The following is a 19,496-nucleotide window of genomic DNA, read 5'->3' on the forward strand; positions in this document are numbered from 1 at the left end:
TGAAAATGCTCCCAGTTGCTGCAGAATATCATATGCTTTTGATGTAATGTAGGAATCCTATCTACCCCAGTTAATTTGACTCTTTCTGACTGCCTTGTGGACTGAGCACTCCATAAGGTTTTAGAAATCAAATTTTGAAGAAGTATGTCTTAATACTAAAGGACATCCTGTAGCCTAAAATGTGGAAAGAGTAAAGTGTGTACTTACGTAAGTCAGTTTTTATCACTCTAATAGAAGAAAACATTTCTCTTAACTCAAGTTAGGAAATTATTATACATTTTTATATATCTTTATATAAAAAGTTACAAGTAGCAAGCATATGACACAAGGAAATGGAAGAGTAACAGCAGTATTGGAGAATGCATGCTTTTTACAATGTGTCTAATAAAAAGGATATTTTTCCAATTCAAATATCCAGTACTGACATGCAGGGTATTTTCTCAAACTGTCAATCAATCATATTGCTAAGTGCTTAATCAAAAATCATTTCTACTGAAGGGTATGAACAGTAAAATACCTGATTTCAAAACTATTTCTGAAACTCGGTATCTTCTTTTGATTTTTTTTTTTAAAAAAAGGAAATGGGGGTATATAGGAAAGACGAAAAATGAGATTTTTCTTATTGCAATCCAGTAATTTTACTCGGTACTTTTGGCTGCATTTAATCTTAATACAACAACAGATGTTTATAGTCCATAAAACCTCTAGCTGGTGTTTCCATGGTCCATATTCTCACTTTTCACTGTAGCATGTTCAAAATCACTCAGGAACGCACTATTCTCAAGCAGTCTATATAATGAAAACAATGTACATGTAACACAAAGTTCAGCCAAAATCGTGTTTTTTCACATATCACACAATGTACAATTACCTAACAAAGACATAAAACAACATAGAAACAAAGTGAAACTGACAGTAAAAATAAAGTTGGGATAGTCTTAATCAGGAAATAATTTCTTCTTCAAGTTTCCAGTAAATCTGAAAATGTATTTAAAAACTAAGGAGCACTTGGTGGCCAGCAACCAAATTAGGAAATGAACATATCATTGTGCAGCGGGGATGTCTTGCTGAAGGGATAACAAATGTCTGTAATTCTTAAGTTTGGATAAAGGCAGTGGAATGAATTTAGAAATATGTCCACTTTTCACAATTCACTATAGAATTTTCTTTCACAGTCCCCATGTTTGTATAAATAGTTCTTCTCTGAAAATAAAACACAGTTAAAACATTTTCTCCCGATGAAATATGCACACAAATACACCAATTTATCAAAGTAATATAGAGCATGGAAATGCATTCACCTAATTCAAGAATAATTGATAGGTCTGAAGAGTTTTGAAGAGATTAACCGCCAAGCAAATTTAATTGGAGACAAATTAGTCTAATAGAGATATAGACTCTAAGTGCTAAAAATAAAGCCATTATGGTACCCGATGACAAAATAGATGTACACATAGACAACTGATATTTATGGAACATTTTACATTACCAAGCATTCAAATTTTATATTATAAAATTTGACATAACATGCTGCATTTAATTTTGATGACGTAAGCTACATATTCATGCAAAAATAAGAGGGCACAAATTGTATAAGTACCACAGAATACTTAGTGTATGAGTTTGGAGTAGAATGTTGCCAAATTCAATCAATACCATTATTACCAGTTTTATATATTGACTTCAGTTATATTGAGACTATTCAATTTTTTAAATTATGAAAACCTTGGGTTTCTTCTGGTATTTCTTTTAAGACTTCACCAATTTTTGTATCTTTACCTTAAAATAGATAAAATTTAACTTATTAACTTAACATCCTTTTCAATAACATTGTAGTACAATGCTTGATGGTAAGAATATTAACATTTATTTTAAAGATACGTATACTAAGAATCATCCTTCCATCAGCATTGAACCCTGTATATTTCTAATTGTGAAATGTTATGAAACACATATCTCAAGAAAGAATGAATAAATAGCACATTCCCTAAAAAACTACAAGACAAGTTCAACAGAACAAAACAAAACAGAGTACAACAAAGTCGGAGAAGGAACCAAGGGCATTTGCTTACCTTGAATTTTCTTTTTAGACCCTAGTTGTGTTGTATTCAGATTCATGTTTGCTTAGAGACCCAATGAGGCAGAACCTGGAATGTTATGGCTATTTCATTCAACAAAGTAATATTTTCACAAAAAATAAATATGCACACAAATATTTACTTAAAAGCATTCCTAGAAGTACATAAAACTGTGGAAATAAAATTTTTTCCATCAGCATGCAAAAATATTAAATCAACTAAAAGTAGTTTAGGTTTTGAGAATACATATTGAATTGAGGAATTACGTACATTTACAAAATAAACTAAATGCTAGTAAACATGCAAAACAAAACATAGGAAGATTGGATTTGGGAATTTTAAATAATATTTTTCTCAATTTAAATCTTCTTTCCTCAAGACTTTTACTAATTTTAGGCCTAATAATACAATATAGATAATATTGTCTCCATATTAAAAGAAAAATGTTTCTACTAATCCTCACTACATTTAAATATAAATGTTTACTGTTTTAGCATACCATGCTATCATATGCAATTTGTAATGTAAGTATTATGTGATATGTGGAAAAAAGTGTTTTAACTTTCATAACAAAAATATAATACATTATATTGCAAAATATGTTATTTTTACATTAAAATTATTCAACAAGATGGGTTAACCATCTTGGTAAGGCAATTATTTCCAAATATCATCTCATATCTTAAAATCTATAAATATTGATTGGAGCAACATTTATGACCACATGGAAGCAAATTAGCAATATAAATTAGAGCCATAATTTTTATAGAAATAAATATTATATCTGTATAGAAATCAATGAAATCTCTTTGGTCTGTGTGTGCTCACACACATACACCTATGTACACACAAACGGGATTTAGGAAAAGCATGGATAGCACGGAAAAAAGCAAAAGAAGAGGCAAAAGTCGAAATACTATGCTTTAAGTCATGAATAAAAAAGAGAAACTGAAAAATGAAGACAAAATAGAACACAATATTCTGGAAGCATTTCAGTCTTCAGGTAATAGTTGTCATCAAAAAATCTATAGATACTGACCGCTGGACGGCTTTATCGTGCCGGGACAGCCTGTGACTCGTGGTCGGCACCTCCTCGATCTCGTCGATGTCACAGGCATCTGCAGCATCTTGGGAGTAATTGTGTTTCATGACGAGGATATTTCTTCTGTTCATGGGTGGGATGAGGGGTTTGACGGGCTGTGGGGACATCTCTGTCAAGACAGAAGCATCTCTTGTGCTGAGGTTGCTGCGGCTGCCTTTCGTACTGGACAGTTGCGATCCACAGTGATGGTCATGAATGCATTTGGAAGAGGACCTCCTCAGTTTATGGTAGTTTTCAAAGTCCTCGGCCACATCTGCAAAGTCAGCTGTAGCTCCTGTCCCTCTGAGGGTGCATAACTCATAATGAGGGGGCTCAAACACCTCCTGGAAAACTGTCTGGTCAAAGTCCGATTTCCTTTGCACATATTTTTTACGAGGCTGTTTGATCTGCACAATGACAGAAATGATAATAAGGATGATCACAATGCAGGAAGTCACGCCAATGACAGTCCCGCTGGTGTTGGTCAGCTGGTCCAGCAGACTGGCTTTCCTCTTTTCTACACGTTGAGGAGAGTGAAAACAACAAACAAAACAAGAAACAACCCACCACGCGTTAATATGGTAGTCGAACGCACGTTGCCCACCACGCGTTAATACGGTAGTCGAACGCACGTTGAGAGCTTTACATGAAACAGGCTGAGCATAAAACTTTCACTGTCTTAAACGTAAACAAGTCTTTAAAAAGAAACAAAAGGTTTCACTCTTCACAAGAACCTTATCTTCTAGCCTTAGAAACGGCTCTCCCGTTGCACAGCATCCCGACTTTAAATGTAAATATATGTTTTGAAGAAGGTCTTATAAAACCTTTAGGATGTCATTTGCGAATCCATTGGTAATGGTAAAAAGAGTAAATTCTTTTTTTTTTCTCTTGGTATAAGAAACCCCACAAACTCCACTAATAGGAACATGAATATACCTAAATTGTTTTGAATTTATTCCTGATGTGGATAACTGAAGTCTAAGTAACAGTATTCTGATACCAGAAGGTGATTACACTTTTAAGACAGACACTTCTGGGATGTTGGCATGAGGGCTTCTGTGGGTCTTTTCCCATCATGGTAAAAGTTAAAAAATAACATTTAAAGTTTCTGGAAATTGTCTTAAGGGAGGTACATTTATTCAAGAAAATCTACTGAATTTCTTTATGAACAGGGATGGTCTGTGGCCTTTGAGCTCCTCCACCCAATAGAAGCTACCCCAATAGAAGCTTCTAGCCCAATAGAAGCTCTACTCAGGGTGGTTTCAGGCAACACAAGGTTCCTCTCCCTACAGGCTCCCAGTCTGGAGCTACACTACCTCCCCAGGAAGGGCAAGCCACCTGCATTTCTGAATGCCCTTTCCACCCCCAGATCCATACTGCAGATGCTCGATTCCAGGCAGGAGTGGCTGGAATGCGGGGTCTCCCCTCCTCCTCCCAGGCCCCACTGGTAGGAAAGAAGGTCTACACCAGGCACAGCAGGTTGAGAATACAGGGCCCCGGTCACACTGGCTGCAGCTCACTCACAGTGTGGAACTCCCTGAAGAGACAAGCTGAGAAGACCAGATGGCCCCTTTCTCCATCCTCACCGAGTGCCTTCTTCATAAAGCAGGGGTGTTCCTCTCAGAGAAGCGAGCCAGTGTCCCTGCCCCACCCTACCATCCAGAGCAGCGGCGCAGAGGTTTTGCCCATGGAGAAAGGTGGGCCACCAAGAACCATGGGAACAGACCCACTTTAGGCAAGTAAAACGAATCCCTAACCGTGCTGTATACGGTTCTTCACAAAATGCTTAATTTCCCATCCGTTCCAAAGTGGTTCCTTGGACACAACACAGATCATTGCCCACGGCCTCAAAATAGCTGATACTGGATCGGCTTCTCTTATTGACTCTACGAACCATGGGTACTGAGGCAACGTCTCTCTGCTTCTATCCACAGAGGGCATTTTAATAGAAGATACTGGACATTAAGCATGGGGCGTTATTTGCCCGTTTCTTTTCCTTTGCAAACTGGTTAATATTGGATCTGAACAAAAGAGGATATGTGGCACTTTGAACTTAACCAAAACTTGCAACATTCATAACCAAGCCAAGGGATGCTCTCTATGTAAACAAACCTTTGCGTACAGGCTAGAGAAGGAAGCCGGAACATTGGAAGCGATTCTCATTGGAGAGGAAGAAGAGCGTTTGGGTAGGGAAATTGAAGTCGAGGTAAGTGGCTTTAGGTACCTGAAAGCCCTAATGTTCCTTCGATACACTTTCATCTCTAGAGTATGTGCACAATGTCTGGTAAAGACGGACTGGATAAGTGAGAGGTGCCGCCACAGACGAAGGAGCTTCTTTCTGATAGGAAACCCTGCTTTGCATGAAAAGCTCCAATGCCCTACTGCAGGCTCCAAAAAGGAGATTTGCCAATGAACATCAAGTGCTAAGGATAGTCCCGTGCATTAGGGAACGTGAAAACTTCTGGTTACAGCACGAGTAAAAGCAAGGGAAAAGGCTAACAAATCAATTATAAAACCTACAGGAAGTTCATAAAGCCAGTATGCAATATATTTTTAAGGCTGTCTGATACATAGAAACATTGGATAAACTTCTTCCCACGCTACAGGTAGAGGGATTTTGCAGATTCCAGGGACGAATGATTACCTTTACAATGATTTTCGTCCCAAGGGTACACACAGTTCTGGAGTCCATTGCAAACCAACGTATTGTTAATACACATGTTACTGTGGCAGAAGAATGTATTGCCTTCGCAGGGAGCTAAAAAGGAGAAGAAAAAGGCAAGAAAAAAGTTTTAACTGATGCTCAGTTGTAAATCACTCACGTTGCAAATCTGAAAGCAAAAAGATTAGTGTGATAATTTGCCGTCAAATTGAGATAAATGATAGGACTGACATTCCATTCTCAGAAGTGTTGCCATAGCGGTAATTATTCCTTGAGTTACTAACAGAGCTAGAGTTCTTCTAGATGTGCTCAGCTTCTAAAACTGGCACGGGAAGTTTTCCTTCATAACAATGAAGTACATTATCCATATGGGTTCTTCTTCTTTTTTTTTTATTTAACTTGGTGCATTCATTTAGCAAAACTTAAGTGCCGACCACATGCATAACATTACGCTTTACACTGAAATTCTGTATGTATAAATTTAGTTGTCCTGTGCAAAAAAGATTTAGTTTAATGGAAATATTGAAATATTTTGGAAAGTATATGCTTACAAAATACTAATGAAGAAAGTATAATATTATTTAAGCATATGAAGGAAGCGAAGAATATCATGGAGATTCAGAACAAGGGAAAATTTATTCTGAACAACATAAGAAAAATATGCATTATTCTCATCAACGTTTAAAATATATACGGTGATGCAATTAGGCTACTTTGCATATATACCACACGTTCTACTAACTTTAGGTACAATGGTCCATGATCTCCAGATTACAATGCACATTTAGGGCATTGGGAGGTAAAATAAGAATTCCAAGAAGTATACAGTTTGGCTATAGAAATAAGAGAATTAGTGACAAGTCTAATATAGCAAAGTCTAATGTTAGCTATGACTTCAATATTACAAAAAAATACACTTCTTTCATTGTCAGAGTAATTGGTTATTTACAATAATGCATCTCTAGAGTAATGCCACACTATGAATTATAGCTTATAGACAGTCCTTTAAAGTAGTTTTTGTTTTTATCTTTGTAATCATCCCACATATCTCATAAAATGTAATCTTAGCATTGATTTTTTTTCAGTTATAGTTTTGTGACCCTTTTAAGGATAGGTATTCTAGAAAAATATATTAGACACAAAACATATAATTTACAGAGGTTCATCAATCAGTAAAGTTTTATCAATGATCAATATTATCAAAACAGTGCAGTCATGTTATAATTTTCGCCTTCAAAACTGCATATTGCAGGGTTGTTTTTTTCTTAAGAAAGTTGTCTTCCTTAAATGTATTTTCCATATTAATGAAAATTGTTAAGAAAATGCTTTGCGTAAGGTAATTTAATATATTTTAACATTCCTAGAGGAATCATTAAAAAAGAAATGATCAAGTCTTGAAAATCAAAAGTGTGGCAAAGACAAGGGGAACTTGAGCCAAGCATTCCCCTGACTCTCCAAGCCCTTCCCCCTACCCACCCCCACAGTCCCAATTCCCAGGAGAGTTTCTTCTTCCTTCTGCTTGGTTTGCCTTTAAGTCCCTGGTTAAAGAATAAAAAAGATGTAATAGTCGTTTTGAAAAACAAAGTATTAAAGAGTAGAAAAGATGCAGATGCAGTAGTCATTTTGAAAAGTATCATGCTGAACATCTTATTGTGCTCCTGCTTTCAACATGGTGTAAAGCTTTTATAGTGTAAAATGTAATGATCCAATCTATTACTACAAAAATCTGCTTTTTGGTAAGGAACTAAATTTGAATTTCTGTAGTCAACCATTTTGCAGATCTGATATGGTCTGTTTAGCAGGTAATGAATGTTGTCAAAATGTGTACACACAACAAAAAAGTAGTTTTCTGCAAATAGATTAGAGCAGCTGCAAATTGCTTTAGTAGAAAATGTAAAAAAACACTTACTACCTGATAAATTGCAGCAGTTTTGAAAGTACGGTTAATCCATCAAGTAAAGAATACCTCAAAAAGAGCATAAGTATTTATTGACCTTCCAGAATGAGCTGGAAAATTTATTACAATTACTATTAAATAGGATGGGTTTGTTTTTAAATTTTTAAATATATAGATAAAAATGACATCGCATTCTGCAACAGTGAAGTATGTTAGTACTAACACTACTAACAGTATGTTGGTAAATGCACTAGAGATTTGGCTTCCAAATTCTCCAAATGTAATTTTGTTTCTGTTTCTGCTGCTGTTGCGAAAGTCTTACAAAACACCAATCAATGTGCCAGTATCAGCTATCATTAAATATTGGTGGTTTGACTGGGAATGGAACAGATCATCCAGGACTGTCAATGAATCACATTCTTGACACACTACTTTACATCAAATTATTATGCAAATGTGCCAGTTAACTGAAATCATCCTTCCTTAAAAAAATCACTATTATTCCAAGTACCACTCCATCTTTTCTTCCTTACTTTTGCTACATTTATAGAACTGCTGTGCAAACAATAAACAAACAAAAACAACAAAGGAAATCTTGCAGTGGCTAAGAAACCAATGTATCACAACATACCCCTTGAACAGAAATTAATTTTGTCTCATAGACACCAAAAATAAAATAGATTGGATTCTGATTTTTCTTTATATTGCATATCTGAATATTTCTCTCATATAAATGCAGACACACAATAGTTCAATAAAGATCCTTGTTTCTACCTCCTGCTAAAAAAATAAAATGGCAACTTCCTGCCTCCCAAATCAAGCTATGTTCTCACTGCTCCTTCAAGGATGTCTGAGTACATACACTCTGCACGTAAGCATTTCCCACTGCTCCCCACACGCTCCTGAGATCTTTGGTTCATTGGTCATACAGTTCCCTCCCTCTCTCTGTCCTGGAATACCCATTCTCCACTCTGCTATGCAAATCATATCAGAACTGTATTATCTTTACAGTTTTAAAATATCATTCCAATCTATCAGAAAATTATCTTTTCCTTAAATCCTACTCTACTTATAATTTTTAAAAGAGTTTAGCACTTAGTGTATGCTTATCATCTTTCCCCGCGAGTTCTTTGAGGCTAGGGACATGCTTTTAAAAAAATGATTTGTAATCTCTTATGTGGCTTAATATCTCTAGGCTTAGAGTAAATAGTCAACAGATATTTTTAATTGATTAATATCACTGAGCAAAAGTTTAGCTCTGGCCAGGCTGCCGACCTGAGTATCCCAGAGAACAGAAGACTCTCACAGGTGTGTTTACTGTGGAGAATTAGCTCTCAAATACAATACAAATTGTGATACTCTCAGAAACTAACTCCCATTCATTATTTGGCTCTCTTACTATTGCTGGAAAAGCACATATTCTACCAATTTTTAAAGAACTTATTCTACTTAGAAATTCAATATAATTGTTGAAAGCTATTGGCTCTTAAAAACCAGACCCCTTATTCCCTAAAATTATCTGGAAGAAACTCAAAATTAAGGTTTACCAATAATAAAGGGCAGCCAATCAAGTAATCCTCAAAATTCAGAGTAACTCACACAGGCAGTTTCCATGATCAGATGAATCTACTTATTTCTGGGACTAGGTCTTCTGTTGCTTTCAGAATAGCAAACACAGCCTCATATTGATGTTAAAAACTAAGTACACAGAAGACAGTATTCGCATTGCTTTTTGACTCTGAATTATTCAAAAGCATATTTAGACATAATGACTGCAGCTATTGCAAACTCACTTCTCTGGAAGGGTTTATTGAACATCACCATTTCATCATCCGGCTCTAATGCTAAGTGTTTCTTTTTGAGAAAAGCCAGAAACGGAACATAGTGAAATATGCTAGTCAGCCAAAAGAATGTCATATGTGTAAGCACAGCATTGTTATTGATTTAAATCATTCGGGTAACATAGAAAATGGATATTTTAACACTGCAAAGTGAGTCTTTCCCAACTTTCCCCTCTTCTCTCATACACTAACACATACGCAATTGTGCAAAGCATCCTTTTTGGACCAGGTTAACTGTCCATGAACTTGAAGCTTAGAGAATGCTTCTCCAGGCACTTCATCCTGAGGCAGAGTCCTGACAACACTACAGAGGGTAGGGCTGCGTCTCAGGCCGTAGGGAGTGATAATTCCTAAGGAGAGATCACGTCTTCCATGAACACTTACTCAGTTACCACATCTATAAAATAGGGAGACAGATAATGCTTCCCTAAGTGATTTAACTCTGCAGAGAATGTAGGACAGTGCCGGCCATATGGACGCAAGCACTGTAGTTGTCATTGTAAGCTGTTCTAAAAGGCAAGTATTGTACAGAGGCTGTGAATTCAAAATGTCTGAGACTGAATCTTGGGTTCACCGCTTCTAAGTTGTGTGACCTTGAGCAAATACTCCTTAAATTTTTCCACTTTTCAGTTTGCATCTATATAATGGGATAAGTTTAAGGAGGTACATGATATAAAACATATATTCAATTTCCTAATTTGTAAAGTGACGATAGTTATTCACAGACCTCTTGTTAAGACTAAATGAGAATGCAAATTTGAAAGAACAGAGCACAGCCCTTCAGGCAGAAGAGCACGCAATAAATGCTGTTTAAAAAGATGAGTTATACATAGAACTGTTTGTTTTCTCATGTGACAAAACAGCAGATAGTTATTCTTTAGATAGTAAAATATTGTAATAAAATTAATATAATTAAATGGATTATGCTACATAGATCAATAAGATATTATATTGGGAGTAATATTTAAAATATTTAACAATCATTACTTCATGGGAACTGACCAATCAGAGTTAAATGGATGTTGCTGGACATATCACACCAGTGCATTCCACCCTACCTGTGTGTACCAGCTCTACAACACCCCAGTTTACAGTCACTTGTAAGAAACTGAAAAATAAATTAATGAATAATGAAACACCTTTTTCTCAAAAATGACAGGGGAATGCTTATTTTAATAATTTTCCTACCATATCTTCTTCCAAGTCCTTATTCTAGCACACTATGTATTTCACAAAAATTCAATCCCAAAGACTAAGTGGACAACTCCCTTCTATGATTCAAAAAGTGGTTTTAAATTAATTCTGATATTACATGAAGTAGCACAATGACAGGTAATACAAACAATTAACTTTACAATTTGCAGAAGGTTTTTATCCTCTTGCCCTCCTAAAAGTCATTATATGAGCTTCGTAATATACTTGAATGTGAAAACAAAGTCAACAATACACCAGAGCCCTTCAGCTTCAAGGTCTTTGATTCTGTGTTACTGTACTATTTACATGTAAAGAGAAAAAAATAGTCTATAACCAATCTCCATTTTTTATATCCAAGTACACAATAAACACACCTTTCCAAGACATGCCCAGGACTTTCCTAAAACTATGACTTCCTGACTGAGATATTTTAACATCCTGGGGGTATATTTCTCTGCTACACTCATACCCAGTGTAAAATATAATTAAAGTTCAATTCTAAAAAAGAAGCAGAACAGAATCTACGTTGTGAAATATCGATACAATAGCAAATGGAGATTTTAAATGTTTGTACTACTTTATAGGAGGAAGGTTTAGCTATATAAGGAATTTGTGATATTCCATCATTCACAGAATAACAAGACCATCAAGATAACATGCATTTTCTAACACCAAATTGTAAAGAGAGCTATTCAGGTCCCATCCTGGGAAACCAAGGCAAGCAGTGTGTAAAAGAGAATAGATCTTGGTCTTTTGGTTCCAATATAAATCCAGGAGTGTTCTGAAGTTTTTAGTGATCCTATGAAATTGAGGCTTGGATAAAAGTGACATTTATCCTACAATTGTATTAACAGAATTTTCAGTACAGAGAAACACAATACACAAATGCAGATTTTGAAATTATCTAAAGGTCCTTTAAGCCCAATTTTAAAATTCCAATTTAAAATACCTTAAGTGAACAGTTATCTAAATATTTCAGAACAAATTCTTTGGAAACACAAAATTTAACTCAACATTTTGCTCTGGCAAGGAAGATGTGTACTGCAGAGTAGGAAGACTGGGAAATACAGCGTGTTCCTGTGTGTCACCCTTCTAGCGATTCTCAGCACCTTGTTCAGAGAAGGCATATGCCAAAAAGCGTATGTTTAACCTTGTTTAATCCAAATATCTCCAATTTTATTTGTATACCACTTAATAGACAACACAAGAACAAAATCAAAAACAAAAGCTCGGCAAGTGTTGCCCCAGTGTTCAAAAATCATTATAGTGGGAGGATTCTTAATTCTTAAGGGGTCATAGAATAGTATGGAAATTGTTGAGGTATAAAGTTGGGTGAAAAATAAGGATACAAATTGTTTCAAATTATAAAGCCTCACATGCAAACAAACATATGAAAAATCTTACTGGAAATACTAAGCTGAAATGTTAGCAATGACTATTTCTAGGATATTTACAAGTTATATTTAATTTTCGTTGGCAAATTTTTTCATATATGCATATACATATGTGTGTATATACACAAACATATACACATGTAGTTACTTCTTACGATTGGGAAAAATCTGATAACTTTTCATGAAAAAAAAGCCAGATATTAATCCAAACAAGTCTATTTTATCTTTCAAATCTTAACCAGTAAAAGAATAGCTTTCACATAATATTTATCCTTTATTATTTTTAAAGATACTTAATGAACTCAATATTTCACTGAATTCATTGTTTCCTGTTGGAAATTTTTTCTAGCTTTAAATCCTCATATGTTCCCATTCGTCCCACTAGGTGGGGAGCATTTACCATTCTTCAGTGAAATAGCGTTTCAGTCCTTCAGGATGCTTAAATCATGACGGCATCTGAGACAAACAACCTTTATACCTACATATTGCTGATTCTTAAGGAGTAAAAACGTTATCAGGAGACAAACAAATGAATTTTGGGCGTATTTTAATTAGGTTAAGGAGGACAAGAGGAAAAAGGGCAGCTACACACTCAAAATAAAGGAAATTTTATTTTAAAATATCATAAAGAATCACCACATTTTATATAACATTTTATAATGTTAAAGGTCTAATCATGGATGTATCGTCTTTTTTCAGTATCATGTCACGTGCTTATAAATACTGTTCCAATTCTGTAATTAAAAGCTACGTAATTCATAATTGCTATTTAATGCTACCAGCACTAATGCTCATTCTATTAGAGTCATTTCTTTCCTCCCATTACCTTTCTTTTCAAGTCCAGAAACACCACTCAGGGAAAATTAAAACAAAATAGAAATAAAAACTGTCAGATTTCTCTCTGAAACCTTGATATTTCAAATACCTCTGCTTTCTTGTTAATGAAACTATCATTTGGTAGATCTGTTCAAAGTCAAATTACATCATATTTCATCAAGAAAATCTGGAAATAGAAGTGATGTTCGATCCTATTTTTCTTTAAAAATCATTATACCATTTAAAAACTGCTTGGGGCTTCAGATCAGATGCTCCTGCCGACCCGTCTCCCAGCCCCCAACCCATATCTTGTTTCATTCCACAGGTATTCTCCTTGCTTCTTGCTTCTCTCAAATTCTTATCTTTTAACCTCTTTAATTTGAGGTTTGTTAAAAGCTCACGCCTCTAGGTGCTGGCCTGTGTGAGAATAGACCACACACACACACACACACACACACCCATGTCTTTGAGCTTTCTACTTCTGCTTTTTTAAATTCTTATTTTCCCAATCATAACTTGGAGTGGAAATGGTCACAAAAATGCACGGAGAAGCATCAGAACAAGGAAAGAGCTTGGAGCACGTTGTTTACATGTCCTTGCTTCATTTCCTGAATTCAGCTTGTATCACCCTTGAAGATATTGATTTATTAAAATTTTCTGACAGTCAGGAGGCTCTACAGTCTATCACTTTCTTTGCCTGAGAGATGGGAACAAAGCTTAAAATTATTATAATTATGTAAATGTGATAGGTACCTACATTACATATTTAGGTAATTAATTGTTACTAAATAGCAAAATCTGGCACACTGAAAAACTCAGTTACTTTTATTCAATAATCATTTTGATCTTTCAGGTGCAAAGGTGATTTTCCCCGCCCTCTGAGGCCTTTTGGCGGACCCCTGCAGTCAGGCTCCTGGTGGTACCGAGCGGGACCCTCTGGGGCTCCCGGGCACAAAAGCCTTTCTGTGTCCCCCGTTTCCGGATTGCAGGAAATAGGTTTCATTCAGCCTCCATGACCTTCCCTGAGTTCCAAGGAGCAGGTTTAAATAGATGTTAATTAGGGAAGGGAGGACCAGTCAAAAGAAACAATAGAGCAGCCTAGGGGCAGGGTGTGGGTCCCCCCCTCAAGGGATATACTTAATATTTCTGAGCTGTTTTACAGATACTGAAACCGCCAGCAGGTGGGAGAAATTAACGGTATGCTGCCCACAAGCATGTAGACCCCCCGACTGGATGGAACCAGAAGGTTGATGAGGCTGATTCCCCTTTACCTCACCACCAACCAATCGGAAGAAAGTGCACGAGCCGATCACGCCCTCTTTGAACCATGACTGCAAAACTTCTCCCTACCCCCTCCAGGTCCAGGCACATTTTGAGGGCATTGGCCCACTGTGGTCCTCTTTGCCTGGCAAAGCAAGAAAGTGATTCTTTTCTACTTCACCCAGAACTCTGTCTCTGAGATTTAATTTGGTGTCAGAGTACAGAGGCTGGATTTGGCTTCATTCTCAGGGGCTCACACTTCCGGCTCTGACGCCTATCTGAGACCCGGATTTGTTCGGTGCATCCAAATCCCTAAGTAGTATTCCCCACTTGGCACTCTAATTACCATCTCAAATGGAATATGGCTGGATGGGTTCAGTTAACAGTGACGATCGTACTCCTCTTCCCTGCCTCAATTCTCCCCTCACACACCCTCCTGACATCAATAAGGGGCATGGCCTCGCTCCAGGCTAAAGGCTCAGGGTCATCCTTGAGTCCTCTCTGCCCTGGCACCCACATCAAACTGTCCTGTAGGTCTGTCATCTCTCTCTCTCTCAACTCCAGGCTCTTGGTAACGTCTCCACTGGTACTTCTGAGTTGTCTTTCACCGAATGGTCTCTTACATGGATCCATGGACACAGTGGCCAGAGAAGCCTTGGATATTTAAGTGTAAAGCAGATGGAGTTTCATCCCCTTTTAAAACACTCCAAAACCTTCCCAATAAGGTGAAATCAAATCTCAAACTCCATAGTACCCCTTTGCTTACCCCAAATCTTTGCCCAACTTACTTCTGAGCATAAGGATAGCCCAACACAACCCAGGGCACTCATGCCCACATCCTTCTCCAGCACATTACCCCGTGTTGTGTTTTTCCACAACACTTATTAGGATTTGAGTTCATCTTTTTAAATTAACTCACTTGTACATCATTAGCTTCCTTTAATGAGAGGCAAACGCGTTGTTTTGTTCACTAATTTATCACAGCGCTCAGAACATCAGGTGCCGTATCGTAGGTCCTTAATAAATACTTGTCAACGAGACACTGGAACAAAACTTCTTTAAGCAGTAAAATGGATATGCCATATTCTCATTAAATTCTAACAATGCTTTTAATTTCTAAGGAATAGCTAAACTTTTCTTCATGAACTTGATGGAAGAAAATATCTAAAACATCAGAGATCCCAATTATGAGTAAGCATCTGCGTCAGCTTTCAAAGACTTCAAAAACTGGATTAAAAAAGTGTAGAGCTTGCTGCTAAATACCATTTTTAATGGTGAGATTCTAATTACAGGAAAAAAAATGTAAAAAAATTTAAATATATTTGGCCATTAGAATTGCATCTCAAAACAAATGTTTTGTTTCGTTTTTCCCAAAATGAATGGAATAATCTCCCTGCCACCATACTTTAAACATGAAATGGCCCTTGGGCTATGCAATTAGAGGAAATGTCATTCTACTTGAAAAATGCTGACCAGATTTGAGGCCAGAAATAGGTTTGTGCATCTTCTCGTCACCTCTTTCATCATCTTCATATATTTTTTTTTTGGAAAAATCAATATCTGCTTCTAAAACCCTATGTTCCAATGTGACTTAGTTATCAGTCAAAATATCCAGTGTTATTATTAAGCTATAGCTTAATCTTTTTTCTAATACGAGAAATTCTATTCACAATCTAATCCCACTCCCATTTATTAGATCCCCCCAATCTCTCTGCTACAATTGCATATTCCTACTGTTCCAAAAGACACGCTATTATGAAAAGAGAAGCACCTTCAGGAGAAAACTATATTCCATAGAGACCATTTCATTACTCGCAGAGGGCAAGGACCACGTCGCGATCTATCCATTCCATTTGATGCCAAGAAATTATTATACATTTTTATACTGTGATTATGTCTGCATTGGGTCAGCTACCCCATGATTTATTCACTGTGTGCAATTAGACGTGACTCTAGTTACAGTAACTAGGATATTATATTTCTTTGGGGTCTGCACTCTATTATTAGGACTTGGACATGGGGTCCAGGGTTTGTTTCCATAGCTGACGCACACATATATGCAACAGTTGTTAGGGGAGACTCATTGTTTTGTTAAAGGTATTAATGTATATTTGGTTTCATCATGGAACATGCCAACTCCCAAAGGAGGACTTCCAGTAAATAAGGATTAAAGCCAAGCATCAAAGGAGCGCCATAGCCTCAGGCTTGTGATTCTCTTAGTTCAGAGACTAACGATTTGGAATAATAATTTCCTTTCTCCATAGCAAACATACATTGTTTATTTTCATTGATAGACGTAAACTATGTAGCTGTGAAGCCAGAATCAAAGAGATCAATATATGTTATCCCCAAGGATCCTACCAAAAATTACGAGGAATTAGCTGCCTTTATTCTTGTCCCAGGATCCCTGGCAGACACTTAACTAAAGACAATGTTGATCTAAAAAGTTCAATGAAAATTCTACAAAATTTTCTAAGTAATTCAACATATAAATACGGTAGCCAGGGCTTCCCTGGTGGCGCAGTGGTTAAGAATCCGCCTGCCAATGCAGAGGAAACGGGTTCGAGCCCTGCTCTGGGAAGATCCCACATGCCGCGGAGCAACTAAGCCCGTGCACCACAACTACTGAGCCTGCGCTCTAGAGCCCGTGAGCCACAACTACTGAGCCTGCTCTCTAGAGCCCGTGAGCCACAACTACTGAAGCCTGCGTGCCGAGAGCCCGTGCTCCGCAACAAGAGAAGCCACTGCAATGAGAAGCCCGCTCACCGCAATTAGAGAAAGCCTGTGCGTAGCAACGAAGACCTAATGCGGCCAAAAATAAATAAAATAAATAAATTAAATACGGTAGCCAAAATTATTTAATTTTTTTAGTCTAAAAATTAGTTGAGGAAATTGATTTTAAATTTTAATTATATCACTAAACTATATATCTATATGTATAACTTTTCTTCAGTGATTCGAGTTAAATGACCAAATAATTTAATATCCAGTAATAAATGTCCATCGAGAATTAACTTCAAATATTAACTTCAAATACGTCTGACAGTTGTTGTTTTTTTTTTTTAATGGTACAATAGGACTCAACTAAACATTTAAAAAGAAAGAGAGAAGGGTGAGTCTCTGGAGATTACACAATTTTATACCATTGTCCTTTGCTCAAAAGCCTCATTGTATTTGAAAGTAAGAAACTACTGACTCTAAAAAGTTTCAGTATACTGTTATCCCATTAACAGACAGAATAGTAGAACCATCTATTGACTATTTGCTCCGTTCTAGACACATATATTTAAAACTTACAGCTGTCCTGTAATGATTCCTCATTTTCTGGAGAATTCACATTTAACGTCAAGGTGTTACAGGTAGGAAAATGGAAAAAGTAGTTGACCAGCACCAAATTCATGCTTTTACACATTTTCTCATCCTATTTCATATTTTTTAAACAACAAAAATTATTTTTTCAAATGACAGATTTGTGGTTTTTTCTAAAATATTAACATTAATCTTAAAATCTCCAAACACATGTATACTTGCCAAAAAGTACATATTGATATTTTCATGATACATTCCTTTCTTGTATTTTTCTATAGTGGAAAGATATTTAATTTTTAAATAATTTCTTTATATAGAAGAATATTTATTCAGTGGTAGGGAATGAAGGGAACGTGTTTAGATATACGATTACCATTTGGCATTATGAACCGTTGGTCTTTAAGTCAACTAAGTTATGTTTTCATAATTTCAGACAAGAGTTTGTCGGTTTAATAATAATAAAAAAAAAATCGAACCTATTGTGTTCAGTTGAATAATGGCTCCCAAGTTTGTCCACACCCTAATTCCTAGAACTTGTGAATGTCACTTTTTATGGCAAAGGGATTTTTGCAGATGTGATAAAGTTAAGGATTTCAAAATGGGGAGATTAGCCTGGATTATCCAGGAGGGGCCAGTGTAATCAAAGGCGTCCTCAGGAGAGGAATTTAGAAGCTCCAAGGGACAGAACATGATTTAACAACGTAGCAAAAAGAGATAAGATGATACCTTGCTGGCTTTGAAGAAGGAATAGAAGGAATCCAGAGACTGGGACAGGTGAGGGAATGTATTCTTCCCTAGAGCTCCCCTAGAAGGTGGCCTTGTTGACACCATGGTTTCAGCCCAGGGTAACCTATTTCAAATAATACGTTTGTGTGTTTTTAGGCACGAAATTAGTTGTAATCTGTTACAGCAGCAATAGGAAAACTCGTAGCTGATTTCTCAGGGTAATCAGAGACCTGCCCCACTAGGTTTAACAGATGTAGCTATGGCTGCACAATATCAAAATGGGAAAGGAAAGGTCAGAAGTGGGAAAAGGGAAGAAAGAGATCTCTTGAGGTGGAAAAGCAACAGTTCGGAACCAGGACACCCTGACAATTTGTGAGTCACAATTAGCTGGGAAATGTGTTAAGAGCAACATTTTCTAATTATTTACATAGTTTAAAATATCAGAGCAAACAAAGATTTATTCATATCACCTGCCAGAGAAAGGGCTGATGCTACTCTACTTCTACTGTTCTAAGGGCCCTGCAGAAATGTGGGCTTAGCCATCACCATTTGCCATGCAGTAAATCAGCCCTCAGTTAAGTGTGTCTGTAAGGTAAATGGTGGAGAAATTCTATCGTAGGCTGTAGTGACTATTAAGTCTAAAAGAGTATGTTATGAGACAGAAATGTGGTATCCTCAGCTGTTGCATAATTATCACCCCTCCAACAAAACCTCCAATGACCAATTATTATTTTCTGAAATCATAAATAAATCTTAATTTTCCCAATAAAGAAAATAATGTATAACTTAATATCTTGTAATAACCTATGGTGGAAAATAATCTGATAAAAAATATGTATATATATAACTGAATCACTTTGCTGTACACCTGAAACTAACGCAATATTGTAAATCAAATATATTTAAATTTAAAAAAGAAAAAATGTATATATCTTGTTTTCCTAGATTTAATAAATCCCTTCAGAAAGTCGTATCAAATTATATTTATTGCTTTTAAAATGTTTACTAAAACAACAACTTTTTGTTGTAGAAAAATCATAAAGTACTGATAATCAATAAGCCTCATCCTAAAAATAATCAGTTAATTGCACTGCCTTCTACACATATGTATTACATATATAATAGATACTGGATATTAAATATGTATCACACATGTTTACAAGAATATATTTGTAATGTACATGTGTTTTGCTTGCCACTTGCTTTTAGAATTTTATTTTTTAATATAGTTCATTGTC

The 19,496-nt window shown here is 36.2% G+C and overlaps 1 protein-coding gene across 1 annotated transcript in view; it reads right to left on the bottom strand.

Moving 5' to 3' along the window:
* Positions 1–2,086: 2,086 nt before the first annotated feature.
* Positions 2,087–19,496, bottom strand: part of NETO1 (neuropilin and tolloid like 1) — a 91,212-nt gene continuing 73,802 nt past the window's right edge. Inside the window, exons 8-10 of the mRNA XM_068563175.1 lie at positions 5,804–5,917; positions 3,118–3,676; positions 2,087–2,147 (exon numbers count right to left, since the gene is read on the bottom strand). Coding sequence (XP_068419276.1) covers positions 2,087–2,147; positions 3,118–3,676; positions 5,804–5,917 — 734 coding nt within the window. The remainder of the gene's footprint in view (positions 2,148–3,117; positions 3,677–5,803; positions 5,918–19,496) is intronic.

Source organism: Eschrichtius robustus, chromosome 14 (assembly GCF_028021215.1).
Source record: "Eschrichtius robustus isolate mEscRob2 chromosome 14, mEscRob2.pri, whole genome shotgun sequence".
NCBI lineage: Eukaryota > Metazoa > Chordata > Mammalia > Artiodactyla > Eschrichtiidae > Eschrichtius > Eschrichtius robustus.